At 39.2% G+C, this 23,677-nt stretch overlaps 1 protein-coding gene and 1 long non-coding RNA gene across 2 annotated transcripts in view; one reads left to right on the forward strand and one right to left on the reverse strand.

Moving 5' to 3' along the window:
* DAZL (deleted in azoospermia like) overlaps nt 1-16,598 on the reverse strand; it is a 51,341-nt gene extending 34,743 nt beyond the window's left edge. The window contains exon 1 of the mRNA XM_024355351.3: nt 16,476-16,598. Within this exon, the coding sequence (XP_024211119.1) occupies nt 16,476-16,505 (30 nt within the window). The 5' untranslated portion in view covers nt 16,506-16,598. The remainder of the gene's footprint in view (nt 1-16,475) is intronic.
* Nucleotides 1,499-10,267, forward strand: LOC129143602 (uncharacterized). The gene is made up of 2 exons (XR_008547226.2): nt 1,499-1,589; nt 10,196-10,267. It is a non-coding gene; the product is annotated as an uncharacterized LOC129143602 (long non-coding RNA).
* Nucleotides 16,599-23,677: the final 7,079 nt, after the last annotated feature.

A 23,677-nucleotide genomic window follows, 5' to 3' on the forward strand; every position in this document is an offset into this window, starting at 1 on the left:
CTGGTTGTGGCTGCAGGGTGGCCGGCTCTCCCTAATCTCTGTTCTGGTGGCCCCTGGGAGAGCAGCCCGGCTTGGGCCTTGTGTGGGCCCCACATAGGCCCTGGACAGTCTGCAGATCTGCAGGTTGCATAATGGTAGCCATATGCCCAGTTAGAATGGGGATTCCTTTACTGCAGGAGAAAGGGAAGGAATATGGTTATTAATAGAAGTCTCTTCCTTGATAAATTTTAATTATTCCATCCTTATGTTGCAAGAATACATTCTTGAGCTTGAGTTTCTAACTTAATGTTGATGGAAAAAGCGTGTTTGATTAAAAGTTAAAAAAACAAAAAAATGCTACCTGTTCTAGCTTTTCTACTAGTCTATTGTGCAGGCTTAAGGAAGTCTGTACTCCTGATTTTGGTGTCCTTTTCTTTAAAAGAAGGGGGTGCACTAGATGTTTCAGAAGGTTCCTTGAAGCTCTGATTGTATGTACATAAATCCAGTAATAATTTTAAAGGTCTATGATTCACAACTCTTACTTTACATAAATTTCAGAAGTTATCATGACAGGAATACATGGGAGAATAAATTCTTCTATCTAATCTTACCTGCATTCAGAAAACTCTTAATATAACGAAATTGCCCAATATTGCCGATAGTTCTTACCCTAAGCACTTGAGTACAATTTTATCACTCTTGTTTTCAAATCTTACTTCTCTGATGGTAGATACAGACCATATTAACCGAAATTATTGTAACAAGATGAATATATGTATCAGTAACTACACAATACGTTACCTATTGGTAGTGGTTCAAAGTTGCTTTGAATGCATTATGGGTACGTTTATAATAAATAGATTAATAAAGAAAAATGGAAATACTAGTTACATATTCTTAGTATCTGAGATTGAGGTCATGTAGCTTAATTAGACTCCCCCAGAAAAATCCTGCATATTATCAGAGACAAAATAATTAGCTAATTGGCTAGTTAAACCACTGTTTTGGTCACAAATGCCATTTTTTAAATGTTCTTATGAATTCGACCTACAGATAAATCTTGGGCATGGTTTGGCAAATTTAGAAGACTGAATGTGTCATTTGGGATGGGCAGAGTTACACTCATGGCCTAAGTGTTCCCTCATCTCACCTGCAGCTGGAGTTGCACCATGATTCCATATCTGTTTTGTCTTCAAGATCTCTGTAGAGAATATTATCTATTTTAGCTGTTTTTTCTGGGAAGATAAGTTCCAAAATCTATTTTTCTACTTTTTACCATAAATTTTTGTTGGGGAGGAGGAAATAGAAAAGATGACAGAAATAAAACCTCAGTTTGTGTTTGCAAACTCTTTGGAAATCATGTTTAGCTACAATGTTGAGTCTTCTGGAGTTCCTCAACTCCCACTTTTGTCTCCTTTCTATTTCTAGGATTTCTTTTCTCCTTGAGAAGTAGATAGAGGATCTGAGGACAGCAGCCATAAGCCATGGCCTGCTTTGAAGACCAGCAGATGGGAGAGATAGGCATCCTGAGACATTCTTTCTTTGGTATCCTCAACGCTACTATCAATATATTTGTTGGAAGGGGCATGATGATGCTGCAGAAAAATCAGGTGAGGACATGCACAGTGCACATAACCCTGTTTACATTGAACAGACTGAACAGTCAAATTTAAATATGTGTGCAGAGTTTGCTTGAGACAGAAGTATTAATCCACATCTTCTTTCTCCATATTTTCTGCATCTCACTAAACCCAAAGAATAATATTAGTCATATGTACCTTCACAATAATTATATTTGCTTTAATTTAATCTTTGTTTACTATTGGCTTCAGCACACAGACTATTTAAATTTTTAGGTTCTTATTTGTCCATCTCCTTTTGAAAGTGTGGTAGTGTTTTTAAAAGTAAATTTTTATTACACCTGTAACTGGAAGATCCTACCAAGAAAGACACAGCAAATTATTTTGAAACAGATTTTTTTATTTAGAGAAGAATTACTTAAAATGGTATTCCTTGCTTATCTAGAGATACCCAAGATAATAAAAGCCATCTATGACAGACCCACAGCTAGTATCATACCGAATGGGGAAAAATTGAAAGTCTTTTCTCTTAGATGTGGAACATGACAAGGATGCCCACTTTCAACACTGTTATTTAACATAGTGCTGGAAATCTTAACTAGAGCAATCAGACAAGAGGAAAGGGCATCCAAATGGGAAAGGAAGTCATCAAATTATCCTTGTTTGCAAATGATATGATCGTATATTTGGAAAAACCTAAAGGCTCCAAATTTAAGATCATATGATCTGGTCATATCATTTTGGCCTCTAAGACCAAAAAGCTATTAGAACTGATCAACAAATTCAATAAATTTGCAGGATACAAAATCAACATATAAGGATTAGTAGCATTTCTACATGCCAATAACAAATAATCTAAAAAAGAAATCAAGAAAGTAATCCTATTTACAGTAGCTACAAATAAAATTAATCTCCTAGGAATAAATTTAACCAAAGAAGTGAAAGATCTCTATAATGAAAACTATAAAACATTGTTAAAAGAAATTGAAGAGGGCTGGGTGCGGTGGCTCACGCCTGTAATCCCAGCACTGTGGGAGGCTGAGGCGGGCGGATAATCTGAGGCTGGGAGTTTAAGACCAGCCTGACCAACATGGAGAAACCCTGTCTCTACTAAAAATACAAAATTAGGCAGGTGTGGTGGCGCATGCCTGTAATCCCAGCTACTTGGGAGGCTAAGGCAGGAGAATCGCTTGAACCCAGGAGGCAGAATTTGCGGTGAGCTGAGATCGCAACAAGAGTGAAATTCTGTCTCAAAAAAAAATAATAAAATAAAATAAAATAAAAATTGAAGAGGACACCAAAAAATGGAAAGATATTACATGTTCATGGATTGGAAGAATCAATATTGTTAAAAATGTTCATACTACCCAAAGCAATCTACAGACTCCATGCAATCCCTATCAAAATACCAATGACATTCTTCACAGAAATAGAAAAGGAAATCTTAAAATTTGTATGGAACCACAAAAAGACCCACAATAGCCAAAACTATCCTGAGCAAAAAGGACAAAACTGGAAGAATCACATTACCTGACTTCAAATTATGCTACAGAGCAATAGTAACCAAAACAGCATGGTACTGGCATAAAAACAGACACATAGACCAATGGAACAGAATAGAGAACCCAGAAACAAATCTACACATTTACAGTGAACTCATTTTTGACAAAGGTGCCAAGAATATATATTGGTGAAAGGACAGTCTCTGCAATAAATGGTGCTGGGAAAACTGGATAACCATATGCTGAAGACTGAAACTGGACACCTATCTCTCTCCATATATAAAATCAAATCAAAATCGATTAAAGACTTAAATCCAAGACTTCAGACTATAAAATTACTAAAAGAAACCATTGGGGGAAACTCTCCAAGACATTGATCTGGGCAAATATTTCTTGAATAATACTCTACAAGCACAGGCAACCAAAGCAAAGCAAAAATGAACAAATGGGATCACATTAAGTTAAAAAGCTTCTGCACAGCAAAGGAAAAAAAAAATCAACAAAGTGACGAGACAATCCACAGAATGGGAGAAAATATTTGCAAGTTCTCAATCAGACAGAGGATTAATAACCTCTCAAACAACTGTATAAGAAGCTCAAACCACTGTATAAGAAAAATCCAATAATCCAATGAAAATTGGGCAAAAGATTTGAATAGACAGTTCTCAAAAGAAGATATACAAATGGCAATTAGGTATATGAAAACGTGCTCAACATCACTGACCATCAGAGAAGTGCAAATAAAAACTACAACGAGATACACTTCATCCCAGTTGAAATGGCTTTTATTCAAAAGACAGGCAGTAAGAAATGCTGGTGAGAATGTAGAGAAAAGGGAACCCTCGTACGCTGTTGATGGCAATGTAAATTGGTACAATCATGATGAAGAACAGTTTGAACGTTCCTCAAAAAACTAAAAATAGAGCTACCATTTGATCCAGCAATCCCACTGACAGATATATACCCAAAAGAAAGGAAATCATTATATGAAAGAGATATCTGCACTCCCATGTTTATTGCAGCACTATTCACAATAGCCACGATTTAGAAGCAACCTAAGTTTTCATCAGCAGGTGAATGGATAAAGAAAATGTGGGAGGCTGGGCGTGGTGGCTCATGCCTGTAATCCCAGCACTTTGGGAGGCCAAGGTGGGCAGATCACGAGGTCAGGAGTTTGAGACCAGTCTGACCAATATGGTGAAACCCCATCTCTACTAAAAAAAAAAAAAAACCAAATACAAAAATTAGCTGGGCATGGTGGCATGCACCTGTAATCCCAGCTACTCAGGAGGCTGAGGCAGGAGAATCTCTTGAACCTAGGAGGTGGAGGTTGCAGTGAGCTGAGATTGTGTCACTGTACTCCAGCCTGGGCAACAGAGTGAGACTCCATCTCACACACACAAAAAAAACAAAAAAAGAAAAAAGAAAAGAAAATGTGGTACATATACACCGTGAACTAGTATTCAGCCATAAAAAGAATGAGATCCTGTCATTTGCAACAACATGGATGGAACTGGAGATCATTGTGTTAAGTGAAATAATCCAGGCACAGAAAGACAAACTTCACATGTTTTCACTTATTTGTGGGAGCTAAAAAAATTAAAACAATTAAACTCATGGGGATAGAGAGTAGAATGATGGTTACCAGAGGCTGAGAAGGGGAGTAGGGTTTTTTGGCATAAGTGGGTACAAAAAAATTACTAGAATGAATAAAATCTATATTTGATAGCACAACATGGTGGCTATAGTCCATAAAAATTTAGTTGTACATTTAAAAATAACTAAAAGTATAATTAGGCTGTTTGTAACACAAAGGATAAGTGCTTGAGGTGATGGATACCCGTTTACCCTGATATGAGTGTTATACATTGTATTCCTAAATCAAAATATCTAATATACCCCATAAATATAAACACCTACTAGATACCCACAAAAATTAAACACTAAAAAAATAAAAGCAGGCCCTTCATATGGGCTATATTGGTACATGTTAGGAGGTCAAATAATGAGGAGTAAAACTGAGAATAAAATATTTAAGTGTAATCAGGTTCAGTCAGTATTTTAAAAATTAGTAGTCTGAGGAAATATGAGCTTGAACCAGAAACAGAATAAAAAAATACAAGGGTGGTGAAAATTAGATAGTTCAGGCTAATACTGACTGGCATCTCTCCAATATAACAGAAAGAAGACATCTAGTTCATTGCATAATTTTGATCACCAAAGAATAATATGGCTTACACACAGTTAGGTGAAACCAACTGGCATTAGGCTGCTCACCAAGGAAGGAGGGAAAAGAAGCTTGGTACACTAACCGCTTTCCACAGGATAATCATGTGGTTTCAGAAGAAAGTGAATGTAAATGCTTAATTTGGGCACTGAAGTAGGTAATATTGTGGGGAGTGTACAAACAAGACAAAGAGATACTGGGTAAAAGCCCTCGCAAGAGGGATGGGGAAGACGTCGTAGGCTGGCTGACCTAAAATCAATGTCTAACTCCTTCTACCTCACCCGTCTCAACTACAGAGGCTGTAAAAGCTGAAAGTTTGATTTTCTAGCCTTTGTTACATCTAGGGGACCAAATGACACACTTGAGATAAATGAGACACAGGCAGAAGCCCTTGGGGGAGCCCCTAGTGTGTCACTTTCTGAATAAAAAGCCAGAGCCTCTTGAAGAGAAAGCCCCTTGCCCGTGGTCCCTTCCTCTTTTCCTTCTTGGACATGGTAGTGAAGCTTGGAGGGGCAGCAGCCACTGGAGGACCATGAACTGGCTAACATGGATGTGAAAATCATTACATTAAAGATAGAGAAGCAGAAAAAAAGAAAGAGCCTGGGCCTGTGATAGCATCATTGAGCTTCTTTCTGTAATAGCTCTGCTTAGCTTAGAACTTCATGTTCCATGAAACAAACATCCTGCCTTAACTACCATTTTTGGAGTCGTCTTCATTTGCAAATGAATGCGATGTTAACTGATACAGCAGTCAAAGAAGTGAAAGGTTTTAGATTTAGAATAAATACATAAACATAAGCATGCATGTTTGAGAGCTTCATGGGTGTTGTAGACATATCACCTCTGCTGACACTAGTTAAGATCCTATCATTTTATAATCAAAGGTGTGTCACTTATTCTGTAACTACTCAATATCACTGCATGGAGGAAATCATGAACAGCGAAAACATGGCAGCTCAAACGTCTGGAGCCATTTGTGATTTGGCTTGGGATTGGAGCTAGCTATGTAACCTGCTACTCAGATGGCTCTCTTACCCAGACATTGCCTCTGAGCAGGGAGTAGAAAGGGCAGCCAACAGAATGCTGTACACATTGCCAAAAAGGAAGGAGATCAATTTCTATAAGGAGCCTAGAGTCTTCTCAGAGGGAAGACTCTGAGACTCCAATCCCTGCTCTCTGAGATTCAAAGTTAGGGACACTTGATGGGGTGGAATGAGATGGCCTTGACCAGGAGAGGTAGTTCCAGTGTAAAAGAACTCAAAAGACGCCAAAAAAGAACTCACTGAAAGGAAGACAAAGTATGACTTGGTGATTTGGTTGCTATACAGGGATCCAAGAATTTGTGGGGTTTGCTGGTTCTGGTCCTGTAGCTGACTTATTTACTGTCCACTCAAATTGAGTGCCCCTCACTGTAGTACTCCTCCTTATGAGAGGATTAAATATCTCTAGCCTATGAACTTGGACACCACACTGACTGTAGTATTCGTTTTGGCCAGTGAAATATAGAAACAGTGATGTGTGTCAGTCACTTCTGGGCAAGGCAGAGAGCTAGCTAGTGTGTGGTGTACTCTGCTCTTTTTCCTCTGACTGGGGATGCTCCAGATGGGGGCTGCTCTGTCAGTTGAGGTCGTGGAGTGAAGAGGAGGCAGAGCAGAGCCACAGCAGACCCACATGGGCCAGGTGAGAAAGAAACCTTTGTGATTATAAGCCAATTTGATGTAGGGATTGTTTGCTTCTGCAACAAAGCCCAGCTATCCTGACTCCTCCGTTGGGACTAATTGAGAGCACTCGATACTAAACTCAAATGGGATGCTCTGTGCCTACATGCTTTTAGTGTTTCACTTCTCAAGCTGGGTTCCACAGAGGGCTAAATCTGTGCCAAGTATTAATACAACTCAGTGGAAGAAAATTGATACTGGTGAATTTCTTTCTTCTTAAATATCTAAGAAAAATATCAAACCTATAGTTATTCTTAATCGCATGGGATAATTATCATTAAAAATGGTATGACATTACTGAGAACATGGCCGTGGTAGAATAATGTTGAGAATTAGCAATTGGTGCTCTTCTTACATTCCTCCTCCCACTCTAAAGTTGTATATCAAAATTATTTCCTTTACTTGGACCTTTCACCTCTTCTTTCCCCTAATCCAGGCACCCTCTCCACCAGGTAGATAGGGGCATAGAAGACAAGAAAATAAAGATGGCATATTTGAGCCTTTAACTGGTATATGTCGAAAATTACAGAAGTAGTTAAAGGTAGAACTCATGGGATGCAAAGGTGTATATGAGAAAGAATTGAGAGGAACCATTTGAAAGGGGTGCAGCATACAAACGAGATACCATAAGCTCCTGCAGAATTAGCACAATGTGATACTAGTCCCCAAAGGCTTACAAAAGTTAAGTATGGGCCTTCTGTGCTTCCAGTAGCGGTCCAGAGAGGACTGCCAATAGACCCTTGTCAGCACGATTCTCATCAATTATCCAGCACAAGTGACGAACATCTTACCATGAGTGGGTAACAGTCAGGATGCTCAGAAGCCCCCCTGAAATGCAGGGTAGGGCATGCATACCTGGTGGTGATGATGGTGGCTTGAAGGGAAAGCTCCTGCCTGCACCAAGCTGGGATGATAAAAGCCATCTGGAAATTCCCCAGTTCTTCCTGTTCCCCAGGAAGTCAAATCATGCCTGACACAGAGGCAGGATGTTTAATATGCACTTTGTTACATGGACAGCATTTATCTAAGTCTGTGCTAAGTATTTTGCATTAAAACTTATTTTTTGTCTTAAAATTTTACTTAAATACCCCAAAATTGAAAACACATTTTCACACAAATGCTTGTATATATTAACATATTATCACGGCAGCATATTTCCTAATAGCCAAAAAATGGAAACAACCCAAATGACCATCAACTAATGAACGGATAAACAAAATATAGTATATCCTCCATACAATGGAATATTATACAGCAATAAAAAGGAGTGAAGTACTGATTCATGCTATAGCATGGATGAACCTTGAAAACACCAAGCTAAATGAAATAAAGCAGGGCAAAATGACTCATTATGCATAATTATTGCATAAATCCATTTATGAGAAATGTCCAGAAAAGGCAAACTCGTAGAGACAGAAAGATTAGTGGTTGCCAAAAGCTGGAGAAGGGAAATGGGGAGTGACTACTAATGGGAATGGGATTTCTTTTGGGGGTGATACAAATATTCTGAAATTAGTAGTGATAGTTGCATGACTTGTGATTATACTGAAAATCCACATTAAAAGGTTGTGGCACCTTATATTTTAATTAAAAATCAATTTATAATATTTAGTTTTCATTGAATGTAAAAATATTTGTACTACCTAAACTTGAACCTTGTGGATCTGATATTGAAAGTTTCAAATAAAAGGCAGTCTTGATACTGCACAAACTGTGTCTATCTCAGACAAGAAAAAAATGAGTGCTTCAAAATGAAAATGAAAATCACAGACTTTATTTGCTTAAAAAACAAAGGAAGTGAGCTATTTAGGATGAAACAATTGAATTTTGGAGAAGCCTGCTTCACTAGTCCTCAAAGTACACTGATCATATTGTTTTTCACTTTGAAAGAAATATTATTTTTTTCAGATTATAACACAGTAAAGATAAACTTTAGGAATGGACTAAATGCTGTCTTTGATCATCAACATTATTTCGAATATTAGGCTCACGATTTCTAAAAAGTCATGAAAACATCATTCTCATGAAAAAATTTTGGTGAAGCATAACTTATTTTAAAAAGTAAAACAGATGATCTTGATATAGTTTATTCTCAACATAAAAATGTTTTTTTTTTGCATTGTGCTATGAAAAATAACACATGCAAATTAAATGTTGATCATTGGCTCAACTAACTGATCAGTGTGATTATTTTTTCTGTCTTCATTAATATAATTGAAGTATGCATTATACCTCATGAGCTCTCCTTAATATCCTGTCAATAAATTACACTTTCAAAAGTGTTCTGTGGTCAAGCAAGTTTGGGAAATGCTGCTGTGGCATAGTTCTTTGCACACGTTTACATCAGAAAGCTTTCCCGGCAGTATGTTAGATTGCTAAAGGAATTTATAATCCCCAAATTTCAATTGCTTATTTTTAAAAAGAGCTCACTTTCCATATCTCAGGTGGGTCAGCACCTCAGCTTACAGTCTGCGTGACAGCAGTTCAGTCTCTACATTCGCTTCAGTGATTTCCTTGGAGGGCATTGCAGTGTTGTGCGTTGGCAACTAAATGCACTGCCCAGAAGCAGTATGCCTCTTCCACTCACATGTCATTAGCCAAGGCAAATTATATGACCACACCTAATTTCAAAGGGGACAGGGACATGCAATCCTACTGTGTGCCTGGAAGGAAGATAGCCCAACTAGTGAATGGCCCTAATGTCTATCCTCTAGTTTAGCCATTGTCCAATGGAACTATAATGAGAGTCACAAAAGTAATTTCCAACTTACTAGTATCACTATTAAAATTGTGAAAAAGCAGCAGTTAAGATAATTTTAATAGTCCATTTTATTGAAATGAATTATGGAAAATAACACATAGCCATACTAAAATTATTTAGATATTTTATTCCTTTTTCTCTACTAAGTCTTTGAAATCTGTTGTGTATTTTATGCTTACAGCATATCTCAGTTTCTACTGGCCATATTTCAGGTGCTCAATAGCCACATGTGGCCAGTGGCTACCATATTGATAGTGCAGCCCCAGTGCTTATGGTTTGGCAACTATGAAATTTCCTTAAAGAGACATTTTTAATTTAAAAAATTATCATATATATTTTAGTATAAAATGATGTTTTAGTGATTTTTTACTACCTAAACATTGCTCTGGGAAAAGGTTGTGTTAACCCTATGGCTCTGCTTCTAATAGCATATTACCTTGAACCTCACAAAGACTGGACTAGGACCTGCAGACTTCTGTTCAGTTCCAGATTATTTGGAGGTAAGTCATGTGGACTTGCTGAACCTCAGTTTCCTCATCTATAAGATGGCATGCTTAGATGATATAATCTCTAAAGTGCCTTTTAAATTCTCAAATTCTAAGAGTCTCATTAGAATGGCTTTCCCCTAATCATGACTAGGGCTGGGTTTTCTTGTTTGTTTGTTTGTTTTGTTTTAAGAAAAAAAAATGGCCTGTTGCACAGTGGCCTATAGAGTAACCTGTGTGGGGCCACTTTTTTTCCAAACAGGAGAATTGCTATGCCCTACCCCAAGAGCTAGCCATCTAAATTCCATCATTACTGGGCACCCATTGGGAAAAGGGGGTCTCTCAAGTTGAGAGACACAGACAGCTTCTAAGATGCTGTCCTGAGCATGTCCCTTAGAAAGAGTAGCCTTAAATCAAGATTTGTTGGCCGTGGGTGCCTATAAATGGAGGTTGGATAAACTTCTAGCATTGCCACTGGAATTTCCCTGGGCATTTCACCTCAATGTGGGGGGGATAATGTCCAGTTCCTAAATGATTAATGATCCACAGGGTATTTCAGAGGCCAGGGTAAGATTGGAACAGTAAAGAGGGAGAGGAGTGAGAACATCTTGCTCTCACCCCATGGTCGGTGAACTAGTTGGTTGAGGACAAATGCTAGCGCCTGGGGATGGGATCTCACTTTGGTGACTGTGGGGATGCTGGCTCCCCTTTGGATGGATTCCACACAGGGAGATGTTGGCTTGGCTTGAAAAGGCCTAAGGGCACAGCCTCTGCACACTCCTAAGGAGCTGCCCAGGCTTTCTTCAGACATGGATGCGTCAGGCACTTGCCTTTTCTCCTGAAGATTTTTAAAGCAACAGCAGTGGAAATGGAAGTGTCTTCCTGTGGCCTGATCTGAATTCACTCACAAAGCAAATTTCAGTTCCTCTACTTATTTGAAATCTCCTCACAGACAAGGCACCAGGGTTAATTAGTAGAGTTCATTTACTGTCAACCGAACACTTGGGAATAAAGAATTTAGAACCAGGTCACTAGGTGAGTGTAATTCACTATGAGTGTGCAGGGCAAAGTGGTTTATTTAGAGGTATTAATAATGCCTTTTTGTCTTATATAGATTGAATATGTACAGTATTTTCTACTCTCTTTCTTCAAACTCATGTAAAAAATACATTGAGTGTTTTTATGAGAATCTTGGGCTGGGCGTGGTGGCTCACGCCTGTAATCTCAGCACTTTAGGAGGCCGAGGCAGGTGGATCACAATGTCAGGAGATCGAGACCATCTTGGCTAACATGGTGAAACCCCATCTCAACTAAAAATACAAAAAATTAGCTGGGCATGGTGGCGTGTACCTGTAGTCCCAGCTACTTGGGAGACTGAGGCAGGAGAATCTCTTGAACCTGGAAGGTGGAGGTTGCAGTGAGCTCTCGTGCCACTGCACTCCAGCCTGGGCGGCAGAGCGAGACGTCATCTCAAAAAAAAAAAAAAAAAGAGAATCTCTAATTTAAGCTGTTGAGCTCCTGTGTAGTTCAAGGAGGTGATAAATTCCTGCTTAAATAATAATATTAAGATTCCAGAATCTGAGCTAGGATATTGATTTTTGAAACTTTATGCCAGAACTCTGTGACCTTCAACATTTTTCTTACCCCTTTGGGCATAGATTTATACCCAGGCCTTAAGAAATGGCTCTCATGTCCTAAAGAAAAGTGATAAAGAGGACAAAAGAGTGTGCAGTTCAGCTTTCATTCAACTGAGACTTCTTATCAGTAAATTCCTACATTCTTGGATCAATTTCTGGTGAGCAGGACAAAATGAAATATGTAATGTGAGTTCAGATGAGGTGAAGTGAGGCTATTTACTTGACAAAATACCTGTGTTTTTGTTCTGTTACAGCTGGGTATTTATTTCTGACTCTATGTGCCAAACAATGTAATTGAGCAGGTTGGTATGAGGTTGAACATTTGCTGCATGGGGACCAGTTCTCATTCTTGTTCCAACATTCTTGAAAAACCTTATGTAGTGGATATGCCAGGACTGCCTCAAAGAGAAAACAGGCTGAGGTCACTGAGGGTTATTTCTACCACCTTCTCCAGGCCTCAGCCCTGGGCTCACAGGCCTGGACCCTCTTGGTTTGGGTGCCTCCTCAGATCATTATGGGCTCCCAACTCCTGTCTTTGTCATCTGTTCTTCTCTAATTTCAGCCACTTCCCACCTTTCACGTCCTGAGGTGCCCTGAACATGCTCTGCACTTCCTAACACTCATGCCATCATTCTTGATGTTCTCTCTGATTGAAATCATCTTCCACCCTCTCTTCACTTGCTTGCTAGATGAACCTCTACTCATTCCTCAAGACCCACCTTGGATTTCTCTCTCTTTTGTAACGTCCTCCTAAAATCCCCCACCCCCATCCCTGCTATCTTGGCCTGAAGTAACTGCCACCTCCTCCTGCGCTTTCAGAGCCTACTGATTACTTCCCTCTCTCTAGTACAGCACTTACCATGTGGTTTCATAGTGGCAAGTGGCTTTACACAAGTTTCTTATGCTTTCTGCACCTCAGCTTTATCATCTGTAAAATGTGAGTAAAAATAGTGCCTACTTCATAGGGCTATGTAGACATGACACTTGCAAAAGTCCTTAGCACAGTGCCTGGCACACAGTAAGAACTCAATCAATGGCTGCTATCATTATGATTGTAATTATCATTGTAATTACTCACTATATGGGACAGTGTGGAACAGTGGCAAAATACCACTTGCTTGGCAAGGTTTAATGGGGAACACCAAAGCAGCAGTCTCCCTTTGTTCTACTCTATTCCTTTTTAGAAGTATTTTATTGTGAAAATTTCTAATATTCACAAAAGTAGAAGGCATAGTATAATGGACCCCCAATATGCATCATCCAACTTCAATAATGATCAATACACTATCAAACTTGCTTCATCTATTTGTCCTCTCCCCAACCCTTACAGGTTACTACTTTTCTACAGCTTTATTGAAGTAGCTTTATGTATCATAAAATTCACACTGTAAATGTATAGTTTAATGATTTTTGATGAATTTCTAGAGTTGTGAAATCATCAACTGCAATCCAGTTCTAAAGTCCATTCCTTTTTTATTTAAAGAGAGAAAAAGCAACTCTCTTTCTTTTGTCGTTACCATACTTTACATTATTTTTAATAAGGGTTATAATGAGAAGAGACAATGCTCACAGAAGAAGACCAGGCGTCTATGGACATTTTTGTCTTTTCCATGTCTGCTATGAGAAAAAGTTGTGTTTTCTCCACGCTGCAAGAGTCTGTTATGGAAACAAGAGGGTCTTTGGACTTGTTTGTCTAACTGTTTTAATCTTCTCCCCCCACTGCAATAAAAACCATCTGGCATGTTGAAAAGGTGGAAGATAAAGAAATGGACAAACTATAAAATGCTGCTGGAGGCTGAAGATGGTTGTTTAATATGTGTACAGAAACAAAACAGATTGGGTTAATTACAAGAGATGATCAAACTTAAGGCAGTAAGATATGACTCCTTTCTGACTTCAATTCATTACACTGCTTTGGTCAGCTTAGCACATTATATTTGCCATGGAGACTGTAATTATTTGCAGGAACCACGATACCAGCTTTAATTTCTTCTTTCAAGTTGGTCAAAGCAATGACCAACTCTAAGCTATGCAAACGGTCTTGAGATGGCACAACTATGGCTCATTCATTTGCTCTACAATTATTCAGTTCTTCTGATAGTTGGGATCATCCTAGTAGATTACCCTAAGCAGCTAGGTATGGTAGAAAGAGCAGATGTGAGTTCAAATCATGGCTGTGCTATTTAACTCTAACCTTCAATTACCCTCTCTGAAAAGTAGGGATAATAGTTCTTATTGCACAGGGTTGCAAGAAGATTAAATGAGATCATGCATATGTGCATGACACATTGCAGACATTTAGTAACTCTTAGTTCCCATCTTTATCTAGGTATTGGTAGGGTCACAGATGTTTTAGGTCAGGTTCACTAGAAGCAGAACCCAAAATGGGAATTACTTTCGTGAAAGTAATTTATTGAGAGAATGCATTTCAATAAAAACCCATAAGGTGCAACCGTCAACACAATCAATTTTAGAACATTTAATTACCCCCAAGAGCCCTGCAACTCCTTAGCTACTCTCCCATTGTCTACCAGGTCTAGGCAACCAGTAATCTACTTTCTGTCTCTATGGATTTCCCTATTCAGGCCATCTCATATAATGTGAAATGTTATAGTGGAATGAAATCATATAATATGTGGCCTTTTGTGAATGGAATTATATAATAGGTGGTCTTTTGAGAATGGCTTCTTTTACTTGGTGAAGTGTTTTCAAGTTTTACCCACGTTGTAGTACGTATCAGTATTTTATTCCTTTTTGTTGCTTAGTAGTGTTCCATTGTGTAACTATAGCACTTTTTGTTTATCTGCTAGCTAGTTTATGACCATTTGGGTTGTTTCCCTTTTTTGACTATTATAAATAATGCTGCTATAAACAGTTGTGTATTTTTAAAAAGCCCAGAAAATAAAATGAAAAGCCTATAAGGGAGAGAGTGAAGCAAAACAAGGTAGGGGGAGAAAACAAGGAAGGATGTAGATTCAGGTGAAGTCTAGCCATGGCCCAATCCCTGGGGGCTTGGGAGCATTAACAGCCGAAGAGTTGTTCCCCAGTGAGACAAAGGGGCCAGCTTTTTGCATGTCATATCAGTCAATCATTGTGGACTGCCTTGGTTGGGATTATGGTGTCACCTCCAGGGACAAGTGTCTATTCTCAGGACAGAGGAGGCATCTGTGAGCCCTTTGCAGTCAACCCTCAGAGAAGCTGGGGCATGGTGTACTGGCATAGTAAAAGGGATCTGGATGGGTCACTACAGCATCACCTACAACAGAGGCAAAACAGAACTGACTCTGCCTTACAAAAGTATTTGGGAGGATATGAGACATGTGAATCATTAGAGGAGGGGGCATTCTGCCACTCTTCCAGCTAGAAAAATTTTTTAAAAACAGACTTTGTGGAGAAGGAAGCAATGAGGTGGAAATATAGATGAGAAGATGAAGAAAAGAGTTCACTGGTGTTTCTAGTTAGGGGAATATCATAGGCCAAGACTTCGGAGGAAAATCAAAGTTCTTTCATTGAATGTTTCAGTTCCAGACACTTTGCTAAGTGCTGGGGCAGTATATTGTTTGATTTGAATTTGGATAACATTAAAGGGAAATATAAGAGATAAGTTTGAAAAAGTAAATCAAAACAGATTGGAGAGGGGATGTGTGAATGCTAGCCTAAGGGTTTTAGAATTTATGTTGGTGGTGGAAGCCACTGAAAGTTTTTGAATAAGGGAGTTACATGATCAGAGCTGACAATAATAACTAGGCTTATAATTCTTTTTTTTTTTTTTTTTTTTTTTGAGACAGAGTCTCACTCATCGCCCAGGCTGGAGTGCCGTGGTGCAATCTGGGCTCACTGCAAGCTCCGCCTCCCGGGTTCACGCCATTTTCCTGCCTCAGCCTCCCAAGTAGCTGGGACTACAGGTGCCTGCCACCACGCCCGGCTAATTTTTTTTTTTTTTTTGTATTTTTAGTAGAGACGGGGTTTCACTGTGTTAGCCAGGATGGTCTCGATCTCCTGACCTCATGATCTGCCCGCCTCAGCCTCCCAAAGTGCTGGGATTACAGGCGTGAGCCACCACGCCCGGCCAAAGGTGCCTCATTGTTTTAAGGCTAAAGACCACACACATTGCCCAGACCTGCAATAACCTGCATCATCTGGGCCTGGTCTGCCCCATGGCATTCACCCAGAGCATCCTGAGACATGTGCTTAGCATTGCACAGCCATTCAGGAGAGCTGGGTGTTCTCAGCCCTACCACTCACATACAGCAGGATCTTGTGTAAGTTACTTAGCCTCTCTGGGCCATTATGGTCCTCATTTATAAATTATTGATTACAGACAATAAATGTTATAATTTTAGGGCCTGAAGAGACCCTTGCGGTCATGGGCATCAGAAGATTCCCTGACAACTGATCTGGGCATCACATCATGCATGCAAACGAAGACTTAACAGCACCACAGCAGAGCCATGCATAGGAGCACATAATCATTCAAGCTCCAGGACATGAGAGGGGAAGGAATCATCAGCTCTGGGAAGGGCAAATTCCAGAGGGCCTTCTAGAGGTGACCCTAGAGCCATGTTAAAGATGGAGAGGGACTGTACCTTTGGCAGAAGTCGCAGAGAGGAAGACATCAGCACTGGGAGACCTGGAGAGTGCAAGGACAAGGAGAAGAGAATGCTGAGGCACTGTGCTGATGAGTGGTAAGGGTCTGCTCCCGTGGGTGGACAGGTTGAAGGCGGCCTTGATGATCAGGCAGAAGTGGATGGGCTTGATAAATGAGCTATGAACCAGTGCAACGTACCCTGGCAAGAGAAACACTGTAAATGTGGTGTTTAAGGTAGCTATTTGGAGAATATTTGTTTTTGGTCTTTGAACAAGTAACTAGGAAAAATATTTAACTTTTTATTTTGAAGTAAACTTACAGGAAAGTTGCAAACATAGTACAGAGATTTCCCATTTACCTTTCACTCAGCTTCCCCAATAACATGTCACGTACCATAATACTATTACCAAACCCAGCAAATCAGCATTGGTAAAATATTATTAAATAATTTGCAGACATTATTCAAATTCCTGCAGTTTTCCCACTACTCTCTGTTGTTTTACTGGTCCAGGATCCAATCCAGGATTCCACTTTGCATGTAGTGGTTATGCCTCCTTCGTCTTCTCCACATTGAGACATTTCTTTAGGTTTTCTTCGTCTTTCATGACCTTGACACTTTTGGAGAGTCCAGACTAGTTATTTTGTGGAATGTCCCTCAGTTTGGGTTTGTCTGGTGTTTTCTTATGATTAGATTGAGATTGTGGATTTTTGGCAAGAATACCACTGAAGCGATGATGTCTTCTGGGCACACCTCACCAATGGGTACATGGTATCAGTATGTCTTATTATTGGTGATATTAATTTTGATCATATGGCCAAAATAGGCCTACCAAGTTTCTGCAATGTGAAGTTACTATTAGGAAAAAAAATGGTTTGAAATCACATTTCATGGGATCTTATTAAATTCTTACAGATTGATCTGATTATGTATTTGTCTTTAAAATGGGTTGCTCATTCAGTCATTCAGTTATTACTTACTGAGGACTTACTATGTGTCAGGCATTGTGCTGGAAATGGCCGTGAACAAGACAGATGGGGTCCCCACCCTTGTGGAATCTAGTGGGAGAAAACATTAAACTGAACATCACCAGGCTGGAGTAGAAACACGTAACAAGGAGCTGTAAGTAGTTTGAGAGTAGGGAAATGCATGGTGGCAGGGTCAGGGGAAGATGGTGAAGCTGAGACCTGAGGGGCAATGAGAGTTATTCAGGGGGAGGGGGATTGACTCTTAGGTGGGAGTTCCTTTCTGACTATTTTTTAGCTTCCATTTTTAATTAGAGAAATTTATATTCATTATTAGAAAACAAATTAAGAGTGCAGTATTTTTTAGTATCTAAGGTGACCAATAATAAATTGAGATAATTTATTTGACAAGTTTTGTCTTATAAAACTATTTGTTAAATAAAGGTATTCTGAATGGAGACAATAAGACAATACATGTAAAAATATTTGGGCTGAAAGACTTACATATTTGGATTAAAATATTAGACATAAGACTATCTTCCATTTAGCAGAATTGACTGTGAGTTTACCAGGTAACTCAGCACTTATAGAGAGAATATTTTCTCAATTAAGAATAGTATGGTGTACAGAAAAGAGTCATTGAGAGTGTCAACAATTTTAAAATTATAAATCATAACATGCACCTATGAAGAAGATTACAGGTTATTTTATGAAAATAAGACCACATTAAAAATGCATTAAGAAATCTCACTGATGGCGTTAGAGACAGATACAGTTAAGAAACAGATTAAAATGCGTGAACATGTATCCAAAATAATTATTCTACTTGGGTTATATTTTAATATTCAGATAATCAAAATAAAGCAATTTTAAATATTGCTTTAATGTACACAGTATATGTTACTTTTATTTTTTGGAAATTAATTTATTTTTGAAAATACTTTTTGAACTGTTTTAAAGATCTATCAATAAAATAAAATAGTAACTTAAAAACATGTCACAGAGTTACCTAATTTGAATTTTTACCCCCTTTTACCCTCAAAAGCTATAAATTATGTGATCTTTCCACCTATGTCCTCACTAGCAAATCTAGACCCCAACACTGGCAGCAAGCTAAAGGAAACAGGCTTTTCCCTTTTTAGAAGGCAGGAAAGAATTGTGAATCCTCATTGTTGTCTCGTCACCTATTTTTTTCTTGCAACAGTCCGTTTCCTCATAAGGTCACATAAACTGAGCACTATGTGCTCAAAAGCTGTCTGAAGTTCTTTGCATGAATCAACTCATTTAATCATTAAGGTAGCCCTATGATAGGTATTGTTATTATTCTCATTTGCAGATAAGGAAACAGAGGCTTTGTTCAAGTTAGCTTGCCCAAAAGTACATAGTTTATAAAAGTCAAATCTGAGATTAGGATCATGAATCTCTGTCATTAACTACCCTCTATATTTCCCTTTTAAAAAATTCTGCTTCATCTGCCAAATTTCCAGATTTCTTGGAACAATTATAATCATTCAAGGATCCTCTCTCAGCATCTTTATTATTCTAAGTGCCCACACTTCTTACTGGTGCCAGAAAATTATCACTACCACCCCACCAATTGAACTCTGAATGGAGGGACATGCTGTAGTACTTGTACCTATGGGCAATAGCTCTTGAGAAAACATCTTAGGTTCATGTAGAGCTGTATCACCAACTGAGCCTTCATTGCAAACATTTTTCAGTGTCTTGTTGAAGTTGACCAGAACTCCTTTTTTTTTTTTTTTTTTCTTTTGAGACAGAATCTCGCTCTGTCGCCCAGGCTGGAGTGCAGTTGCATGATCTTGGCTCACTGCAAGCTCTGCCTTCCGGGTTCACACCATTCTCCTGCCTCAGCCTCCGGAGTAGCTGGGACTACAGGCACCTGCCACCACGCCCGGCTAATTTTGTTTTTGTATTTTTAGTAGAGATGGGGTTTCACCGTGTTAGCCAGGATGGTCTCGATCTCCTGATCCTGTGATCCGCCCGCCTCGGCCACCCAAAGTGCTGGGATTACAGGCGTGAGCCACCGCGCCTGGCCCAGAACTCCTTTTAAGAGCAGAGTGGAAATACTGCTGATTTGGAGTCAGAAGACCTGATTTTCAAATTGTGGCTTTCAGTTCCTCACTAACAAGATGAGCACACTGTTTTGTATACTTAGTACAACTGTTTTAGCCATCAAATTAAAGTGCTTAAAAGTATATTATAAACTGTGCTATCGGATATTAATTATTATTCTACAAGTAATCATGGAACAACACTTTACATTTGTACTATTCTTTGCAGTACTGTATTATTTCATTGAATCTCTCAGTAACCCTATGGCTTAGGTATCATTATCCCCATTTTACAAACAGGGAACTGAAGCAGAGAAGATTAATGCTTTCCTGTATCATTGAGCTTAGACTGCCATAACAAAATACCATAGACTGGGTGGTTTAAACAACAGAAATTTATTTTTTCAGAGTTCTGAAGGCTGGAAGTCTGAGATCAGGATGCCAGCATGGTAGGGTTCTGGTGAAGGCTGTCTTCCAGGTTGCAGATGGCTGCTTTCCTGCTGTGTTCTTATATGTCAGAGAGAGAGAGACAGAGAGAGACAGAGAGAGAAAGTTCACAAGTTCTCTGATGTCTCTTCTTGCAAGTACACTCATCCTATCATGAGGGTCTCGTCCTCATGACCTTGTCTGAATCTGAATATCTCTCAATGGCCCACCTTCAAATACCATTACATTAGGGGTTGAGGCTTCAACATGAGAATTTTGGGAGGTCATAATTCTGTCCATAGCACTCCTCCTTTGATATGGTTTGGCTGTGTCCCCACCCAAATCTCATCTTGAATTGTAATCCCCGTAATCCCTATGTGTCTAGGGAAAGGCCAGGTGGGATGTGATTGGTTCATGGGGACAGTTTCCCCCATGCTGTTCTTGTGATGGTGACTGAGTTCTCACGAGATCTGATCATTTTATAAGGGGCCCTTGCCCCTTCACTTCTCCCTCTTCTCTCTCTTGCCTGCCACTGTGTAACACTGCCTCTTCCCTGTCTCCCTAAGTTTCCAGAGGCCTCCCTAGCCATGCAGAACTGTGAGTCAATTAAACCTCTTTTCTTTATAAATTACCCAGTCTCAGGTATGTCTTTATAGCAGTGTGAAAATGGACTAATACATCCTTTTTTCTCTTCAAAGTCATGAAGCTCTTAAGCAGCAAAGCCAAATATTAAAGTTTTCCAACTCCAAATCTTGAACTCTTTCCCTAAAACCAGAGGCACCTCACATTATTTTGAAACTAACTTAATAGTCAAGGCTTTCCCGTTATATCTGGTACTTCTTATGACAGACACCATCTTAATAGAGATTGCAGTGTTTTTCTATCCACTTCTCTAGCTCTTGTGGAAATCAGATTTGAGAACATTCCTCCTTGGTAGTAGTTTCTTTATAAAAGGCACTAGCTAACAGGTCCTGAAATGAGCCCAACTAGAAACTCAAGAGTTGCCAAAGGACCTTCTGGTTTCAAGATGCACAATAATTTCAGAAATTATTAATATTATAGAAAAGTAAAGTTTATAGAAATGGAAGTTTTGATCCTTTAACCTATGTAATATAATATGATTTTTTTAAAAAACCTCCTTAAGATAATATGTTTTTTTCTTGGTGACCAATGAAGTTCAGACAGTTTTTTTTTTTTATTTATAAAAAGCAGGGAAGCGAGCCGGGCACATTACCTGAGGTCAGGAGTTTGAGACAGCCTGACCAACATGGAGAAACCCTGTCTCTACTAAAAATACAAAAAAAAATTAGCCGGGCATGGTGGTGCACGCCTGTGTAATCCCAGCTACTTGGGAAGCTGAAGCAGGAGAATTGCTTGAACCTGGGAGGCGGAGGTTGTGGTGAGACAAGATCATGCCATTGCACTCGAGCCTGGGCAACAAGAGGGACACTCCATCTCAAAACAAAAATAACAAAAACAAAAAATAGAAATGAAAAGCAGGGAAGCGATGATTTTTGTTTTCCTGGGAACTTTCATCTCTATAAGCTTCCCTTCCTCCAGTTGAACACAGTGATCTGTTGTGATTAGATTAAAAACAGGGGTTGTCTGCCGCTCTTTTTTTCCTCCTATCGATTCTTGTTGCTTCAAATTTTAGAATTTACTATTTTGCTGCTTAATTAGTATGTTTTGAACGTGAAAAATCATCTTGAAGGGTCTATTACACTTAAAGTATTTGCTCTTAACATTTTTATTTCTGCCTTACTTCATTTCTACCAAGAGAAAAGACCAGTTTGTTTTTTACTTTAACAAAGCATTCTAGCAGGTCATTGCTGGAATATCCCAGGGAAGGTCTTTGAAGTTGCTGATATAAGCAAACTAGAATATTTCTCAGAAGCCTGAACAATATAACTTCTAAAACAAAGATATTTTGTGTGGACCAAATTCATCTGAGGTGAATTATTATTTCCAATTTAGCTTGGGGTTCTTCCACATTAAAAGCCTGTGCTCATTTAACCAGTATTAATTGAGTATCTACTATGTGCCAAGCCATTTGCCAGGAGGCAAAGATATAAAACTGAATAAAAGTGGATCTGATAATAGTTGGATGGAGGTGAAAGACAGTGTAAAAAAATCAATAAATGGTATAATAGAGCACACTCAAGGTTTTACAGAAGGTCTGAAGAGAGGGACCATTATTCCAGCGTCTTGAGGTTACTGAAGTACAGCCTAAGAAATGCTTTAAGCAACTTGTTATGGTTAATTTTATGTGTCAGTTTGATTGGGCCTCAGGGTGCCCAGATTTATTTGATGAAACATTATTCTGGTTTGTCTATAAGGAAATTTCTGGGCGAGATTAACATTTGAATAGGAAGACTGAAAGCTTCCTATATTCCTATAAAGCAGATTGCCCTCCCTAATATGGGTGTGTCTCATCCAATAGAACAAAAAGGCTGAGTAAGAAATAATTTCTTCTGCCTGACTGTCTTCAAGCTGGGACATTGGTCTTTTCCTGCCTTCAACTCAAATGGAAACATTGGCTCCTTTTGGGTCTTCAGCCTGATGACTTTCGGAATAAAACTTCAACTATTGCCTCTGCTGGTTCTCAGGACTTCAAACTTGGAAAGGATTTATGCCATCGGCTCTTTGGGTTTCCAGCTTGCTGATCGCAGATCTTGGGACTTGTTAGCCTTCATAATCATGTGAGCCAATTTCTTATAATACACCTCTCTCTCTTTCTCTTTGTCTCTCTCCAAACACACACACACACGCACACACCTTATATTGCTTCTGTTTCTCTGGAGAACCCTAATACGTAACTCCTCCATGCATATCCTGTGAGTACCTTTATAAAGTGTCAACTTGGCAAGGCTAAACTACATTTTCCACAGATTTCTTCCCTGTATGTTTAAGGTGGGCCACAAGAGATATTTGGCCTAGGATTTGGAAGCAGTGGCAATATTGCTTTTATGTGCAGGGGGCAGAGTTAGGGGTTGCAGGGGTGGTTGTTGTAGAGGCACCAGGTGCTGGTTGCAGCTCACACATCTTGTCACTATCTGTTGGCTCACCTTGTTGGTGTGGAACCGCAGCTGGGCTGGCAGCTTTTCCACCTGCCCCTGGATCTTTCTTCAGCTTTTCTGGCTCTAGTGAAGTGCACGGTTAGCTTTTTGACAAAAGGCACCCATGTCTGCTGCCGAACACCTGCATTGTTAAAGCTGGAAGCATTAGGAAGCATTGGTTCTAGTTCATCTTCTTGGGCGCCAGCTTACACTCGTAGTTTCCAGTTTTTTCCTTACTTTATGTGAGGGTTTCTCAGCCTCAGCATTATTGACATTTGGGTTGGATAATTCTTTACTGTGGGGGACTGGCCTATTCATTGTAGGATATGTAGTGGCCTCCCTGGCTTGTACTCACTACATGTCATAGCCTACACCCAAGTTGTGACAAGCCAGAATGTCTCCAAACATGTCTTCTGGGGGTCAAAATAGGCTCTAGTTAAGAACCTCTGCTTTATAGCCATATTCCTTTCCCAACTACTTGCTGAAAACTTCAGGCTCTAACATTAGACACAGGGCCTTACAGAGACTTTATAACCAAATCCTGTAATTGTGAAAGATCAAATCCCTGAACAAATCCTTTATTATATATCTCTCTCCCAGTGGTTCTGCTTCTCTGATTAAATCCAGACTTATATCTTCCTTAGAGTTGGCTGAATCTTCCTGAGTCTCCTGGACAGCTTTAT

This window comes from Pan troglodytes, chromosome 2 (genome assembly GCF_028858775.2).
Source record: "Pan troglodytes isolate AG18354 chromosome 2, NHGRI_mPanTro3-v2.0_pri, whole genome shotgun sequence".
Lineage (NCBI taxonomy): Eukaryota > Metazoa > Chordata > Mammalia > Primates > Hominidae > Pan > Pan troglodytes.